The sequence below is a fragment of the Urocitellus parryii genome, chromosome 1 (genome assembly GCF_045843805.1).
Source record: "Urocitellus parryii isolate mUroPar1 chromosome 1, mUroPar1.hap1, whole genome shotgun sequence".
Taxonomy (NCBI): domain Eukaryota; kingdom Metazoa; phylum Chordata; class Mammalia; order Rodentia; family Sciuridae; genus Urocitellus; species Urocitellus parryii.
This window is the reverse complement of record NC_135531.1, coordinates 62,881,532-62,899,983: the sequence shown is the minus strand read 5'-3', so window position 1 is coordinate 62,899,983 and position 18,452 is coordinate 62,881,532. Positions and strand designations below refer to the sequence as shown.

The 18,452-nt window shown below is 38.2% G+C and overlaps 1 protein-coding gene across 1 annotated transcript in view; it reads left to right on the top strand.

Annotated features, from left to right (window-relative positions):
* The window catches only part of Dmgdh (dimethylglycine dehydrogenase), a 60,078-nt gene that overhangs the window by 4,350 nt on the left and 37,276 nt on the right, over positions 1-18,452 (top strand). The window contains exons 3-6 of the mRNA XM_026393263.2: positions 6,636-6,734; positions 8,214-8,378; positions 10,284-10,488; positions 17,332-17,580. Coding sequence (XP_026249048.1) covers positions 6,636-6,734; positions 8,214-8,378; positions 10,284-10,488; positions 17,332-17,580 — 718 coding nt within the window. The remainder of the gene's footprint in view (positions 1-6,635; positions 6,735-8,213; positions 8,379-10,283; positions 10,489-17,331; positions 17,581-18,452) is intronic.

Sequence of the window (18,452 nt, the reverse complement as noted above, 5' to 3'; positions counted from 1 at the left end):
AAGCTGCCCAAGAAAAGATCCTGGATTGACATTGCTCTCGTGCTGCCAAACCCATTTTTTCTGAAGTAGGCTAAAGAGAGGACAGGAAAATTTTTTTGATAGCTGCTGCAATTTTCTTTTGGATGAAGATTTGGTTAGTATTAGTGTTGGCTTTCATAATTAGTTTTCCTCTGCTAAAAAGAACAGAAAAAGGAGACTCTTCTTTGAGGGGCTTTTTGATATTTAGCACCTACTCCTACTATGGGGCTGAGAGACTAGAATAACAGAGTTGCGCACCACTGGCTGAATCTGAGGGAGAGTGCTGCACAGATTGAAACTCCACTGTCCCAGAGTCCGAATGGTCACAGTCAGATTGCACACACGGGTTGACCAAAGGCTCCCTTCAGCCCCCTCATCCCTCAGTCTGGGAGGAAGGCTGGGGTACCCCATCCTCTGTGCAATTTCAGTTTTCCCAGCATACTTTTCTCCTCTCAACATTTCTCCTTCAGCTTGCTTCCTCCTACCTACAGAGAGGCTGCCAGTGAAGCCACTAGCTCTCCTGGCCTTTCTCCCCTCCACAAACTAGAAAGGCATGCCTGCTTTTCTCCTGTGGCTCGCCTCTATCTTTTCTTTAGTGTGCTCTCCATCACCCACACGACAGTGTTTATGAAGAGCCCATATTGGGCTGGGCCAGCACTGCTCTAGGAGGTGAGGACACAGGAAGGAACAAAACACAGCCCCCTGCTTCCTGGAGCTCACATTCTGGGGGTCAGACAGAAAGCCCATAGCAATGCTAGAGAGGGATCAGCCCCATGAAGAAAAGTGACTCAGTTAAGGGGTACAGAATGACAGGGGAGAGGTGAGTAGGGGTTAGGGAGGCTCCTTCCAAGAGGTGACAGGAAAGCAAAGACCCAGAAGCAGTGAGTGAGGGGGGCCAAGGGGTCCTGAGGTTATCCAGGTAAGAACATCAGGCAGAGGGAAATTTAGGCGAATGGAAAGAAACATCCTGGCACAGAGGCTCACATCCCCAACAGCACTCCAGATTTCTAAGGAGGCAAGCACTTTAATGTTTGAATGATTTGCTCATTTGCATACTGATTTGATGGGGTTTTCATTTTAGAATAGATTATAGGATTTCCTGGGATTTTACTTCCTAGATGTCCCAGGAATTAAAAGCAATATATCCTTAATCCAACTTCTTTAAAAATAAATGAATAAAATACAAGTATGCAGTGTTTTTGAGGTGATAGTTTCTTGTTAAATGTTAACCATGTAAAATAATTCCCCCTTAAGCAAGGAGCGACAAAAGCCAGTGGAAAAGGCATTCTCTTGCTTTGAAGGCAAGGTATTATGTTTACAAAATGAGGATTCATGCAAGTGTGTGCTCAAGGTGGAATGGGGCATAAGAAATCAGGTTATTCGGCCCCCTTGGCATAAATAAAAAGAAAAGAGCTGTCCTAGAAAGCTGATTCTGGAACTTTTTGCAAGACAAAGAGGCCTCCCTCTGAGGAGCAACAGGAAGAAATCCCACACACTAGGAATTTTTAACACAGAGAGATTTTTGGAGCAGATGTGAGAATATAGAGGGTTGGGAAGCCAGCAAGAGGGGCAGACTACAAAAATAAAATCAGTCTCACTGAGAGACAGTATATTCTCAATATGAAAACCATCTGGAAGGTGAGGGGATCAAGTGCTGGAGGAGGAAGGCACAGCTTGCCAAATGAATATTCAAAATGGAATCATAAATCCAGAGAGCCAGAGGTTTTACTCTCTCACCAAGACTACTTCTTGGTAAGATGATCCATGTGGGGTGTAGGAAGATGATATTAGAATATTTTAAACTACAAATGCAAGAAAGAAATGAAGGCTTCACAATATTTGTAAATAGCCCTGGCACTGATGTGGGCAGGCAGCATGTTGTGTGTGATTCCAGGGTTGACTGGGGGCGGCTGACACTGCACAGTGGGAGCATCCTCTTTTCTTTTGTCCTCAGTGTGTCATGACACAGTGCAAGTTGCTGCTATAGGACATCATCACTGTGATTTTTAGCTTTATAAAAACAGAGCCTCAAGAATAAAATTTGTAAGGAAAGGGAGTGGGGATGAACTTGAGAATGTACTACTACTAAGAGGCATGTTGGTTATCTCCTGGCAATAATTAAAAGAGTTTGACAGGCATCCCAAACTTGTTGACCTTTGTAGTATTCAAATGGCTGCCCAGTGCTTCTACATAGAAGTTATATGTATTTTAAAAATAGGGCTGGGGTATGACCCAGAGGTAGAGTGGGTTTGATTCCAAGCCCTGCAAATCAACTCACAAACATAGAAGATAGAATGTCTCTTTGGTGTAAGAATGATGCTGTCCCCTCCCATCACTCCCCTGTGCCTAAGTGTGAAAGAAGTGCCTTTGGAACACAGTCCTGTTGGGAAGACAGCATTTTGAAAGGGATGTTTGGAAAACATTAGCTTTCCTGGCCCAAATGAATAACACCACCTAGAACAAAACTCTCATCTATGCAAGAGATACATTTTAACCCATTCAGAATTTTTCTGAATGAGAAATTTCAATGAGGTTTATCCCCATTTATTTGAAATTTTAAAAATGTAGTACACTACAGTTAGTTTATAACAACAACTGATGGATAAGAGAACATGAAAGATTACAGTCAAAGATCAACAGAGACTTTTGTTCAGGTGTTGCCTGGGACCAGAGAAGGGGTGTCACGATGCAGAGAGCAGAGCCAAAGGAGGGCTGCTCCCACTTGGGTTCGTGTACCACTGAGAGGGATCTGTTTCTGCTATCTCAGCCACTAAAACAGCCTCAAAATAAAGCAAACCTAGATTCAGGCTGTTACACTGCTGGATTTCAAATGTTACTCCAGTAGATAACAATTTAATAATGAAGTTTATTGATCACATAACTCTTGCTGAAATGTGACTAACAAGTTTAATATTCAAAAGCGTTTTTTAACACAATAAATAAAAATATTTAAACTGTTTCACCCATTCCAAGTTGTTTTTGTTTATTTTTGATCCTATTAATACAGTGATCCATATTTGCATATTGTATTTAAATAAAGCAGTATACTTATTTTAGTGGTTATGCTAAATTTTTTTATTAGATATAAATATATGAATAAATATTTGGAGCCACTGGGATGTAGGATGTGTTGAGGTCGGTCACTGGGATTTTTGTTGTTGTTGTTTTTCACATTTTCACTGCCTGTGGGCAATGAACTTTTTTTTTTTTTTCCTAATTAGTTATATACTACAGTACAATGCACTTGGCACATCATATATCAATGGAGTATAACTTCTCACTCTTCTGGTTGTACATGAGGTAGAATCACACCAGTCATGTAATCATATATGCACGTAGGGTAATAATGTCAGATTCATTCTACTATCCTTCCTGCCCCTATAACCCCCCCTCCCTTTACTCCCCTGTGCCTAATCCAAAATAACTCTATTGTTCCCTACCTCCCCCACCACATTATTTTGAATTAGCATCCCCATATCAGAGAAAACTTTTATCCTTTTGTTTTTTGAAATTGGCTTATTTTGCTTAGCTCCATCCATTTACTGGCAAATGCCATCATTTTATTCTTCTTTAAGGCTGAGTAATAGTCCATTGTGTATATATACCACATTTTTTTTATCCATTCATCTGATCCATTCATCTGCTGAAGGACACCTAGGTTGGTTCCATACTTTAGTTGTTGTGAGTTGAGCTGCTATGAACACTGAAGTGGCTGTGTCTTTGTAGTATGTTGATCTTAAGTCCTTTGTGTATAAACCAGGGGGGTGGAATAGCTGGGTCAAATGGTGCTTCCATTCCAAGTTTTCTGGGGAATCTCTATCTGCTTTCTAGAGTGGTTGCACCAATTTGCAGTCCCACCAGCAGGATATGAGTGAACCTTTTCCCACATCCTCACCAACACTTATTGTTGCTTGTATTCAGAATACAGTCAACAGTCACTGGGCCTTTTGAGGCAGTAGAGGCTCCTGAAAGAGTGGAAGAACTACTGATTCAGGGGGAGCACCCCTCATAGCATCCATTATGTACCCATTATTTAGCATCCACTGATGATTTTTCCAATTCCGTTATTCCTTTTATTATTATCAGTACACTATAAGGAAGAGCTTTCCCATCTTACTTATGTATTTAAGGCACCAAGGATTCATAAATCTACACTTATTCAGAGGGTTATAATTCTTAGTGATGACCTCTGTTTCATCTTCCCTCCTTTATCTTCTCCACCAACTACTATCATTTTCTTTCTTTAAATAGAAGATGCGTCCCTTTCCTGGAGACCTCTGTGACCTTCCCAATGTCTTCTCTTCCCTTAGTTCTTGTAGTTCTTATGTCCCTCACTGTGGGGTCTGACACTCAATCATGTGCCCTTGATTTAATTGTTTCATTATGAAACATTATGAAACGATCTCAACGAGCCTATAATATCCTGAAGGATAAGAACAATATTCTCTCCTTCCTCAAACTTCTCACTTCCTATGTCTGTAGAAATCACAGAAGACAGAAGCATTATGCCCTCCTTACATCCAATCTCACAAGACTGGTGCTTAAATCAATAGTAGATGCTACGCAAGAATATTCAAATAACTGAAGGGCAGTAGAAGCACTGATGTGGGTAATTCCAAATTTTAAACACAGATTAAAAGACAAAAGCCAATGTATAAAGAAGGTACAGAAGTTAGATAATTTTTTTTGTCTAAGACAATGACATCCATACCTTCCTTCTGATTGTCCTCATAGCAAAGAAAAGAGGGAAGCATGAATCATTCAATAAAAATAAGTATCCGTACTATTTCAATAATGGAGACCAAATTTTTCTTGACTATGAATTTTTGAAGAATGTGTTCTCTAAACCAAGTAAATGACTTGAATAACAGTCTAAGAAAAATGAACTCATGAGACTCTTTCAGATCAAAGAACATTAGATCCTGATTTCTGGGATGGGGAAGAAGAGGGTTATACAGTGTAGGCAGATGGAAGAACTTTCTGGTGGTCTGACTTCACTCAGGTGCAAGGCTTAGAGGATCCTGAGGATTGTGTGATGGATGTTTGACAATGAAGTCAAAGAGCCTGACTTGTACTTCCACTGTAGAGGAAGCCCTTCTCTACTATTTTTTTTTAAAAATTTTGGTGTTCTTGTACCTTTTATTTATTTATTTGTTTGCTTGCTTGTTTATTTATTTATGTATATGTGGTACTGAGGCTCGAACCCAGTGCCTCACACATGCTAGGCAAGCGCTCTATCATTGAGCCACAACCCCAGCTCCCTTCTCTACTCTCATATGTAACTGTGTTATAGGATGATCTAGAAGCTGGGCTAAGATTTTTTTTTTTTTTTTTTTTGGCCTAAAGCATAGCTGTCCATATGTCCAGGTACTTGAACAAGTACAGAGAGAAGCCCTAAGGTTCTTGTCCATAAAGGATGATTGACAAATTTTAAAGGGGGTGTTTTTGAACTCAAAAGAACCAAATGCCCATCATTATCCTAGAATGTTTACCTTATAAATATTTCTAAATAAATCTGATTTTGAGCAGATTGTATCCTGCTAAGCTTTCCAGGATAAATTAGCCGTACAATGAGGCCCTAGATACTTAATTAAGACAACTTGTTTCATGCAATTGCCTAGAATTCTTTGGATACTACATTGTATCTGCCAACGTTGATAAAAGGGTTTTGGCACATCTAATATTTAGATATATTTTTCAGAGAGTAATTTGTCTGTATTTATTTAACAAATATTTATGGTGTGCTAACTTTGTGCTTATCAAACAGTTTAAGCTTCAAAAAAAAAAAAAATCTATTCACCTACTCACCAGACTCTAATTGCCAGGAATTTTCTAATTCTTGAATTTTGCAACTTCAGGAAAGGCACAGGATGGCTGCTCCATTCAAGGGGCAGATGGGAAAACCCTTGGCTGATGTAGTCCTGCCTCAAGAACACACCCAGGATTTGCTGGCTTGAGTCCATGTTGTATGCCTTCCCCCATATGCTTTCTAATACAAATCCAAAATCGTGAAACACAAAATGCTTCATAATTCAAAAATTTTTGAGCAACCAACATGACAGCATCGTGGAAAATTCCATATGTGGTCTCTGATGGTTCAATATATGTAAACTTTGTTTTATGCACAAATTATTTAAAATATTGTATATGTATGTATAAGGTGAATATGAAACCTAAGCAAACTTCTTGTTTGAAGAGACTTGGGTCCCATCCCCAAGATAGCTCATTAGGTATATGGAAATATTTGTTTTTTAAATCCAGAATCCAAAATGACTCTGGTCCCAAGCATTTTGGATAAAGGGTATCCAATCACAGCATATGTTCCTAAACTTTCCATCTAAGTCATCTCACTTATGATTCTTTTTTTCTTAGTAACTTTTATGAACTTCATATATATGTCTGTTGGCTGGCTCTCACTTTACTTATATGGTTCAAATTTCTTTTTATAATCTATCATGAGCCTTCTGCTCTGAAGCTCTCAAATTTCTCATTCCCAAGGACTGATGGGTGCTTCTCAATTCCTCGCCAGCATTAAATTACTGCATAGCAAATACACTATCAGCGTTTTGAGGCTGTTATTTTTTTTCTCAGTATTTCCTTTCCTTCCTACTTTTAAGGCAGGTTTAACAACTTACTTCCATCCTGGAATAAACTTGAAGAAGATACATTATGATAGCATCAAACTTTATGAGACACTGGAAGAAGAAACTGGGCAGGTAAATGCATTTAACTCAAAATTGTCTGGTAGGCCAGGTCTCTCAGAAATAGATTTCTGAAGGATCTAATGTGTCATCATGTATTGCTGTGTGCAGTGACATCAAAGGCACATGCAATGTTGGTGTTGATCAAGGTAGAGAAATAGGATGAGAATTCAAGGAAAGAACCTTGAGAATTTGCTTTAAAGTTGATTTCTTAAGTGTATTATCCATGTAACTAACCATTTTTTTTGTTTTTTAAATGAAGAAAGAATTAAAAGCAGCTTCCAAAAATATCTTTTGCCAGTTGCTATATCCAGAAACTAAAAAATAAGACCCTCTCAGCAATTGGACTGCAAAGGATCTGACAAGAGTGTGTGCCAGATTGTCACATGGTTTGAAAAGTATTTCACTCAGGGCCCCTCACTTTTATTCTTATCCCCTCTCAGATTGACTCATGCTCTCAAAATAAAAAATGAGTTTTTGTAGACTTAAGATTAAAGTCCACTTAAATTCTCCATTGCTGTAAACCATCAAGTGGATTTCCACATTCTACAGGACGTGGGCCAAAGGCTTAGCATGGCCTCAGGAGCGTGACCTTCATCAGGAGTTGACCCCTTCCTGCCTCTCCACATATTCTGTTCATATGCTTCTGCTAGTCCCAATGACATAATTCTAGAATGTGCTGAGCTCTCTCAAATCACTGTTTTTTTTTGTTGTTGTTGTTGTTTGGGTTGTTTTCTTTCTTTCTTTCTTTCTTTCTTTCTTTCTTTCTTTCTTTCTTTCTTTCTTTCTTTCTTTCTTTCTTTCTTTTCTTTCTTTCTTCTTTTTTCTTCTCCTATTGCTTCTTCTGCCTGAACAACATTCCCTCAGTCTTTCCCAAGATGGGTGGGGCATCTCTTGATTCTAACAACATTTATGCACATTGCTCTTAAAAAACAAATCTCTCCCTATTGTTATTGCAATTTTACTGGTTATTTTCCCTACAGATTATGACAAGAATTTTTTCTTTTATCATCCATGTAACTCAGGGCTTTGTTGAGGATTGGTAAACTGGGGGACTTCAATATATGTTAAATAAATGTTTGATTCAACTAACAATTAATCTCATTATTGCAATACTTTGATTCTTCATAATTCTTCCTGAATCCTTTGTCTTTCTCTTTTTCGCATAATGTTCTTTTGGTATGTACAGTAGCATTTATCTCAAGTTATTGGATTGTGCATTTAATTGTCTAATCTTCTCCTACAGACCATTGGTTCCCTCTAGGCAGCGTCTTTGCCTCTCTTGTTCATCTCAACATCTCTGGGGTTTAGAATAGTGCCTGGTAGAGAGACAGTACTTAGAAAACAGTAGATGAATAAATGTCTTTTCATAAGATACAAATATTTTATGTCATTATCTCTTTCACTGCATACTAAATCTCTTTGCTTATATTGTGCTGGGAAATTGTGTTTGAGTGCCAAAGAAGAACTTGTTTATTGGAATTGTTGTCACAGGCAGTAGGATTCCATCAGCCAGGTAGCATCCGAATTGCTACAACTCCCGTAAGGGTTGATGAATTTAAATATCAAATGACACGGACCGGCTGGCATGCAACAGAACAGTACATTATTGAACCTGAAAAGATTCAAGAGATGTTCCCTTTACTCAACATGAATAAGGTATTTATCTGAGGGTTATTTTCACCATTTTTTGATTTGAATTAAAATTAGAAGAAGGTGTTTTAAGAAGTTAAAAATAGAAATACTTGGTGCATACATTTTGAATGGCAAAATTAGGTGATCAATCTGTATTTGGGGAAAGTTACCAGGGGGACTGTTATGTAAGCTTGGTAAAATAAGAAAAGGTAATGAAAAATCTTATTGGTCTTCTACCTGTGACAACTAAGGAAACATTTTCAATACTTTCCTATTATTGTATCCCCCATTCAAAGGGTTTCCATAATAAACCTTCCATTTGAGAACTGCCGAAGGAATGATAATGTGATTTGATCCTTCTAAAAATAGTTATTAATGTATTTTTTTTAAAAAATCAACTTAAGAAGTCCCATGCTCTGCTATTCCACAAATATCACTTCACTCATGATTGTACTTCTCTTATAGACTTTGTGCCAAGTGTGGATGGATCTAGATTTATACCATAGTTTCATGAGAGAATCTACCTGACAGGGAATTTAGTGTTTCCCTATGGGTAATCATCCCTTTCCAATAGTAATAACACTGAAAGAAAGAGTGTTTTCCCTTATGAATATAGATGCAAAAATCCTCAACAAAATACTAGTAAACCAAATTCAGCAACATAATGAAAGGATTATAGAGCATGACCAAATGGAATTTACCCCAGGAATGCAGGGTTGGTTTAATATATGTAAAGTCAATCAACATAATCACATTGTATTAATAGAATAAAGAACAAAATCCACATAAACATTTTAATAGATGCAGAAAAAATATGTGTCAAAAACTCCTTGTTCATATTTGGTGCTAAGTAGATTTTTTTAAAAATATTTTTTAGTTGTAGATGGACATAATATCTTTATTTTATTTACTTATTAATTTTTATGTGGTGCCTCACATGTGCAAGGCAAGTGCTCTACCACTGAGCTACAACTCCAGCCTCTGATTTTTGTTGAATAGATGAGACCTAATTACAATATATCACTCTGTTCACTCTATCAACTCATTTTATTTAATTTTCATTCCTTTTTGTTTCCCACATAATATCTGGTCTGAAGTTCTAATACAAAATAGGTGTGCAAGAATTAGTAGTTGAATTTTAAATCAAGTATAACACCAGATATATATTTAACATATGAATTGATAACACCATCAAATGATTAAATATAAATTATAATTGATATGTCAGTTAGAACTAGATTTGGCTTCAAATGTCAGAAACTAAACTAATAATGCTTAAATAAGATGTAAGTTTATTTCTCTTTCATGTAAATAGTCCAAGACTTGAATGGTGGCTCTTTTTCATGAGGACTTTAAGAACCCAGTCACCTTCTACTCTGTCATTCCTGGAATATAACTTTTGTGTTACTATTCCAAGATGGCAACTGAAGCTCCAGCCATCATGTCTATATTGCAGATACAAGGATAAATAAGGGGCAAAGAATGACAAGTGCCGGTTGTCTTTTTTTTTTTTTTTTTTAATGGCTTGTGGAAGTTTTCCTGACTTATTTGCATTCCCATTGACCAGAACTTAGTCTTAATTTTAGCTATCAGCTGGAGCTAATAGGTGCCATGAAAGTTAGAAACTGTACTCTTTGTTCTTAGTGGCCATATGTCCAAATAAACATTTAGGTTCCATTGCTATTGAAGACAAGGAGAAACATTATTGGAGACAATGGCAAGCCTCTATCAAATAGTCTATGTAACCTTTAGTGTAAATCCCGCCTATGTCTAAACAAAATTTAGGAAAAAGATGTACAGAGTGGTTGGTCTGATGCCAAGATGTACTTTTAAAGTCTAGTTTTATTGAACACTTGCTGGCGGGATATAGTTGCACTGAGTAATATAAGTTTATTTGTCTGAATATTGACTTCTTTATGATTGATTTAGGTTTTAGCTGGTCTGTATAATCCTGGAGATGGTCACATTGATCCTTATTCTCTAACAATGGCCTTGGCTGCTGGAGCTAGGAAATATGGTGCCCTTTTAAAATACCCTGCACCGGTGACTTCTCTAACATCCAGGTCAGATGGAACATGGGATGTTGAAACACCACAGGGATCCCTGAGAGCAAACAGAATCGTGAATGCTGCAGGTAAGCACTGTACCTTGTTTTAAAAACCAGTGTTTTTAAGTGGCAAAGAAATAAATATGTAGCCATAAAGAAGTGGTTTATGCCGTGATCATTGTTGTGGAGCACAGTGCTCTCACGTTGGTTTCTGAGCCGCAGAACCCTCCCTCATCACTCTGCCCTTGATGTGTGGAATATCATTCTTTCCTTTGTGAGTCATCAACAGTTGGTCTTTTTATCCACTCTCCATTTCTTCTGCTCCAGATTATGTCTTGCCCAATTGTGCTTCTTTTTCCTTTCTATGTTTACTGTTTAGTAACCAAGTTCTACTGCTCAAATTTCAGAGCACCCTCCTTGACCTCAATTTACTTTTTAGGGCAGATTTCATCATTTCTGATGACTTTTGGTTCTGGTCAAAAACAAAAACAAAAAACAAACAACCCTTCATCTTTTTCTATCAGAACATTATGAAACATACTTCATCATTTTTTAGGCTTTTTTTTTTTAACACTTTAGTCTCATAGAGTAGTGAACCCCAGGAGGGATATTGAGATGATCTAGCAACCTACTCATTTTCCATTTGTAGAGGCCATAGTCCCGCAGGGTCAAGGTACTTGGCCAAGTGACTTGGCTGGTTCTGTCAGAGCCAGGAGTGGGACCTGGTTTTTTGATTCTTGAGTTGATACCCTTGCTAAAAGGTTGGCTGCATGTGAAGTTATTTTTAACTATCTCACAAACAAAAACAGATCCTAATGAAAATGCTTGTGCAGTCTAATTGGGACTTATAGAATATATTTTCCTGTAGTTCATCATGGTTCATTAAAACCTAAAATAAGCGTGAAGGAGTAACTGACTTTCTCTGAGCAATTGCATAAATTATAAAATGAAAATATCTTCATTGAGCAGATCAAATGATATGCCATGAAGACATGCCGGAAACACATACCTTTCTAATTACTTGCTTTAAATTAAACTTATCATTCACGCTATTTTTTAACAAAATATTTTGGTGGTCCTAGAAAGTCATGTCTTCAATAGGAAAGATTCTAAATTAATATTTCAGAATCTTCCTAACTCCTGCCTCCCATTTGAAAAACAAAAAATCAAATACTTTCTTTAGGTTGAGATTAAAGGTAAAGTAAAAGGACTTGTCTAAAAAAATAAAAACAATATTATAAAAAATTGCCTTGTTTTCAGCCTCACTTGTCCCTTCAATCTCCATCTAATACTCCTTTCTCCCACTATCCTTGGAAACCTCCAGAGTCATGGTTCAGATCTGGTGTTTTCCAGAGGCTCATGTGTGAGACAATGCAAGGTTGGAGGAGGAATAATTGGATTTTAGCCTTAACATAATCAGTGAATCAATCCCTGATGGGATTAACTGAGTCGTAATAGAGGCAGGTGGGGTGTGGCTGGAGGAAGTGGTTCATTGTGGGGTGTTGGTATGGTATATATTTTTTATCTGGAGCATGGAGTCAGTCTCTCTCTCTCTCTCTCTCTCTCCTTTGTGATCATCATGTGAGCTGTTTCACTGTGCCACACTCTCTGCCATGATGTTCAGCCTCACCTCAACCCCCAGGGAATGGAGCCAGTCTTCTATGGACTAAGACTTCTGAAAACATGAGCCCTCAAACTTTCCCTCCTTTAAAATTATTCTGATCAGATCTTCACAGCAGTGAAAAAGCTGACTACAATATCCAGTCTAAATTTTGTTGGAAGATCTAAGACATTGAAATCATTCATACTTCTTTCCAAGTAGAAAGGATTTTTTTTTGTAAGTTTGCAACATTTTTAATGGTTGCATGAATTCAGCCCCTAAAAACATTTGGCCATTTTCATACTCAGATCCCCATATCCAGCACCTGAGGCAGACATTGCTAATCAACGACTGCACTAGCTTCAGATAGTCTTGCACAAAGCCCCGCCATTTTTATTAGTCCAGTGCTGCAGGAAGACGCCATTCCCAAAGGATCTTTTGAGAAAAAACTTGGAAGATCTTAATTTAAGACATTTATCCATTGTTTTTCTAAAATGGATAAACTTTTATTTACATAATAAATTGCCATTGTAATGATTTTTTTTAAACCACATACTGTGAGGAAGAAGGACTCTCTGGAGAGGAAGATAGGATGAGCTCCAAAGAGATCTGACCTATGACCAGATGGAGTTTTCTATGCAGCTGAGGAATCCTGAGAGGCAATGGGATAGAAGAAAGCAGTGATAGGAGGCCCTTGAGAATGGCTGCCTCCGGCCATCCTGGGAAAGCTTACAACTCCCTGGAATGATGTCTAGAATGTGGCCCTGTGTGGAGTGGTGATGCACCTCTTCATTATTTGCTCCTAAAGGCCTTTGCTTTTTTCAAACAACTGAGATTTTGTTGCAGGCCAGGTGCAGTGGCGCATGCCTGTAACCCCAGTGACTGGAGAGGCTGAGGCAGGAGGATTCCAAGTTCAAAGCCAGCCTCAGCAACTTAGCAAGATTCTAAGAAATTCAGCAAGACCCTGTCTCTAAATAAAATACAAAAAAAGGGCTAGGATGTGGCTCATAGTTATGTGCCCCTGGGTTCAATCCCTGATACAAAAAAAAAAAAAAAAAGTCATTGCTTGAATCTATAGGTTGGAGTGTTGACTCTACATTTTCTTCTATCAGCTGCAGAGTTTCTGGCCTAATTACTAGGTCTTTGATCATTTTGAGTTGCCTTTTGGGCAGAGTGAAAGATAGCGATCCGGTTTTATTCTTCTACATATGGATATCCAGTTTTAGGAAGCTGTATTTTAAACTGTACTGTCTACACCAGATGATTTGCAAAACATCTTTATAGAAACACTACTAGATAGGCATTCTTACACTAGAGAGAATGTAGGCTATAATCTTGAGCGAACAGTTGAGGAAGTCTTTGATGCTTTTAACCTCTTGGTATGCAGTGGTCTAACTTGTCTTTCAAAATAGGCATCATTCTACCTTCATTCTGCCCTCTCCTCAGGTGCAGCTCAGATGTTCTGTTAGGAGGCAAGTCTTTTTCTACATGGTGATGAATGTTTCTCTTGACCTCATTTCCAGTTGATCCATTAAGCCTGAGATAACTCTGTAAGATTTACTTAAGAATTTTCTGGGCTGGGGTTGTGGCTCAGCAGTAGAGTGCATGCCTAGCATGTGTGAGATACTGGGTTCAATCCTCAGCACCACATAAAAATAAATAAAATAAAAGTATTGTGTCCAACTATAACTAAAAAAAAAAATTAAAAAAAGAATTTTCCTAGTAAGGAAATAAAAAATGTGACTGAATCACACTAACATGAAGCCCAGTGTTCAGCCAGAAAGAATTGCTTAATTTTGCCTGTTTCTCTGCATCAAAGAGTGAAGTCACCAACTGTCCATCTTGTAAAAGTTAACTTTGTTCAGGAATCTTCACCCTTCCTTGTAACCCTATTTCTATTAGACATTGTATTTTTCTAAAAAAAAAAAAAAAAAAAAAAAGAGGCCATTTCCAATGTCCATTTTTGTTGACTCTCCAGTTTTTTTCAAGTGATAATGGTAGAAGGAGTCCTCCTTGCTTAACTCTCCCTTTTGAACTTGGTGCTGGGTGATCTAGCACTGGGTTGAAGTATAATCTTGGCTAGATTTAGGCTAATTTATTAACAAAGAGAGGAAGAGAGTGCCAACAGGCACCAGCACTGTAGGGTAACATAGCATAGAGATTGCTATTGGATTTGAAGTAATACAGTTCTATGAGACTTATGCATACATTATCACTTTATTTTAATGATGAAGTACATTAATAAGCAAGAGACTGGTCTCAGAAGTTCATAAATATGTTTGAGTAGGACAGAATTTATTGTCTTCAATTTATGTTTTTAATTGAACAAAGTAGTTCAATTAAAGACAGTAGTTTAAATTGCTAGAATAAATATTTTGATCTTTTATATTTTAAAACTGCTTTAGTATATGTAACTGGAATCTGTGGTTTTACTATATTTTCCTGCAAAGTCCTGATATTAGTAACTCATATTTTCCTACTAGCAAGAATAAATTAAGTCTCTAAAGTATTAAAGACCAACAAATAACTGTCATGCCTAGAAGACAGATTTCTAGTTTACAAATAGGAACCACTTCAAGGGTTATAATCAAGGGTGACCACGTTAGCTGTTAGGCTAAAGCAAAATGACAGAGTACGGAGCAATGTTTTGATGGTGAAGTATGAGCAAACTTTGGCACATAAAAGAACATAACCTGGGTTCCCAGACAGACTTAGAAATGATTCTGTGTCTAGCTCTGAAACTAATAGAGATTTCAGAACTGTTTCTGGAAAAAAAAATGAGGAAATAAAAATGGTTAAAAATTTAGGAAGTGTAACCTTGAAAGCAATAACTTAAATAGGATTCTCTTTTTTATATATTTATTTTTTAGCTTTTTTTTTTAGGTGGACATAATATCTTTATTTTATTTTTACGTGGTGCTGAGGATTGAACCCAGTGCCTTGTGCATGCCAGGTGAGCGTGCTACCACTTGAACCACAATCCCAGCCCCTTAAACAGGATTCTCTAATTACTTGAATAGCTATGCAGAATCTTTATGAAACAAATAAGCAAATAGAACCCCTTTTCCCCGAAACAATCCATTGATGGGTCAGGCAACAACATATTCCTGCCAAGTAATAATCACTTTTATAATTTTAGAGTCTAAAATACCTTAATACAATTGAAAGTGTCTTTGATTTTTCAAATAAAGTCTTTCTGCAGGAAGAAAACCAGTAAGATGTGATGACTATTGGATCTCCTGGCGTGACCTTGGGCATGCCTCCCTAACTGGGCATTGGTGCCACGTCTGTGGCCTGAAGGGTCAGCCTGAGAAAGAATCAAGTCCTTCTGTCACAAATTATCCTGTCTTTGGCATAAAATGTGAAGTAACAAACATTTGTTTTGGAGACTCCCCACTACTGAGGAGCCCCGTCTCCTCTCTGCTGAGGCTCCTCTTACCACCCTGGTTTTGGTTTTGCTTTTGTTTTGCTCTTGCTTATTGGTTGCTTTTGTCTTTGTGGTATTGAGGGTTGAACCCAGGGCCTGGTGCTTGCTAGGCAAGTGCTCTATCACTTAGCTACCCCAAACTCTCTGTGGTTTCAACTCTTATGTGCTCTTTATAAGAAAGGGTCTTACAAACTTATGAAAAAGAACCTTTTAAAGTAACAGATAAAAGTTAGTTTTCTACCTCTCCCCAAATAGATACAGATTCAGATTTTAAGTTAACCAAGAGATTCTGTATTTGTGGAATTTCATCCATCAGTAGTTTGGAGAGTAGGGTTTGGGGAGGTATAGGAGCTGATTTGTGGGGCTTTATTATAAACTATTAATTCTTATTAGGTTGATCACATCAACTCAGTGGCCTCTTCCTGGGCCTGAGCATCCCTGTCCACAAGTAGGATCAGTCTGTTATACCATCTTTCTTATCAATATTTGTACTTTTTATATGTCTGGGTTGCTTGTTTTTTTTTTTTTTTTCTTTCAAATAATTTTATGGGAGGGGTTTGCAGTCTAACTTTGCCTTTTCAGGATTAGAGTTTCCTAACATTATAAATATCTTCAAAACTCTGGACAGTGCCAAACATTGTCTTGTCTTGTCTTCCCCCATAACTCAGTTAGCATGTGTGAGGCCCTGGGTTTGACCCCCAGCATGGCAAGAAAACATTTTTTAAAGATTGTTATGACATTCTTTAGATTTTGCCATGAGAATCCAAGCCTTCTAAATATTTTTAATATAAATGCCACATCAGCGTCATATATCCCATGTTTATATATGTAGTTGCTGCGACAAGTGACCGAATCACCTGAGTCACTCCAGGTGAGTTGTGCTGGCTACTAAATAACCACATAGAGACAGAAAATACCTTTTTGGGGGTCCAGTGAGGGTTCCTTGACCTCAGCTTCCACAAAGGAGGCAAGACAAGCAGGCAAAAGAGAGAGAGAGAGCACACCTGAAACCCTCTTATTTATTGAGGGGAAGACATTCCAGGAAGTTCAACCCAAATAAGGCAAGGGATTGGGTTTCAGGGGGTTGCTTGGTGATGTCTTGCAGTCAGCAGTTTGACTGACAGCTTGGAAAGCCACACCCACCTCAAGGGCCATGTGGGGATCATAGGCAGAGGGAGCAAAAAGGGCAAATATCTTGCACAGTCAGAGCAGCAATTTCAGTCCATTCCCCTCATGTACTTAAATGCGCATGCTCTCACACACAGCCCATGGCTGGCTCAGGGTATGTAGTGACATTTTTAAATGATTTTTTTTAAAGTCAGTTGATTTATTTTTTATTTATATATGGCAGCAGAATGCATTACAGTTCACATTACACATATAGAGCACAATTTTTCATATCTCTGGTTGTACACAAAGTATATTCACACTAATTCGTGTCCTCATACATGTACTTTGGATAATAATGCTCAGCACATTCCCCCATGCCCCCTCCCTTCTCCTCTCACCCCTCTGTCCTATCTAGAGTTCGTCTATTCCTCCCATGCTCCCTCTCCCTACCTCAATGAATCAGCCTTCTAGGTCTAAACCCAAAGGACTTAAAAACAGCATACCACAGGGACACAACTACATCAATGTTCATAGCAGCACAATTCACAATAGCTAAACTGTGGAACCAACCTAGATGCCCTTCAATAGATGAATGGATAAAAAAATGTGGTATATATACACAATGGAATATTACTCAGTAATAGAACAAAATCATGGCATTTGCAGGTAAATGGCTGGAGTTAGAGAAGATGATGCTAAATGAAGTTAGCCAATCCCCCCAAAAAACAAATGCAGAATGTATTCTCTGATGTAAGGAGGCTGATTTTTTGTTTGTTTGTTTGTTTAACTGAAGGATTTTGGGCTCGTGAAGTAGGCCAAATGATCGGACTAGAACACCCCCTCATACCAGTTCAACATCAGTATGTTGTTACATCGAGTATACCTGAAGTGAAAGCTTTGAAACGAGAACTCCCTGTGCTCCGTGATCTGGAAGGATCCTACTACCTCCGACAGGAAAGGGACGGGCTTCTGTTTGGTCCATATGAAAGTCAGGAGAAAATGAAGGTCCAGGACTCTTGGGTCACCAGTGGAGTCCCTCCAGGTGAGTTCAGCAAATGAAAATGAGGGCAGGTCTGATACATACAGTTCATTCTCTTCATAGCTGGGGTCAGTTGTGAAATAAGACATGCCATAGTACTGCACCATCAGATACCTGGGACATTGGAGGTGACATTGGAGGAGTTTGAGGTGTCTGTTCTTTTATCCTTTTGAACAATCAGCAGGAAGTGAGAAAAGAGAGAATATGCAGTTGGTGGTGGAAAAGCTAAAGAAACCTGCTTGAGCTGCTTTGAAAGGCTCCAGGTGAATTTTTACCTACCCACCCCAACTTCCTGCCTCTTTTCCTTTTTCCTTCATTTGCTACCCACTTGGTTTAGTTTCAAGATTTGAAGAGAGCTGCTATTGTGCTTTGACAATTGGATACATGGCAGGAATCAGAAATAGGCTATCCATCCTACAAAGAAAGAAGGCCTCGGAGTCTCTAACCCTGTAGAGCAAGCAGCAGAGGCTGGTACTGCAAAGTGAGGCCCCTACCATGCAACATACTGGACATGAAAAAGGTTTTAGCCTTCAGGCTAACACAGAGGTGCTATAGCCTCTCTTTTAAGTTTTTCAAAGGAGAAGTGTCAGGATTTGTGGTGTGTGTGTGTGTGTGTGTGTGTGTGTGTGTGTAATATTTTTACAGAGGCAATTGAAGAACTGGGTCACCAAAAGAGGTACCTCTGGTTTTAATCTATAAAGAGAGCTAACATATCATTGTGGGTACTGAAATATTACAAGGAACATAAGCAAATAGAGGAAATTGTGCTTTCTAGAATTATGCTTTGATAAGCAACTTGGGATAGAGAATGAATTCTTCCCACTTTTTCCTCAAGGAATAGGCCCACATAACAGAAAATGATTAGTAAAACACCT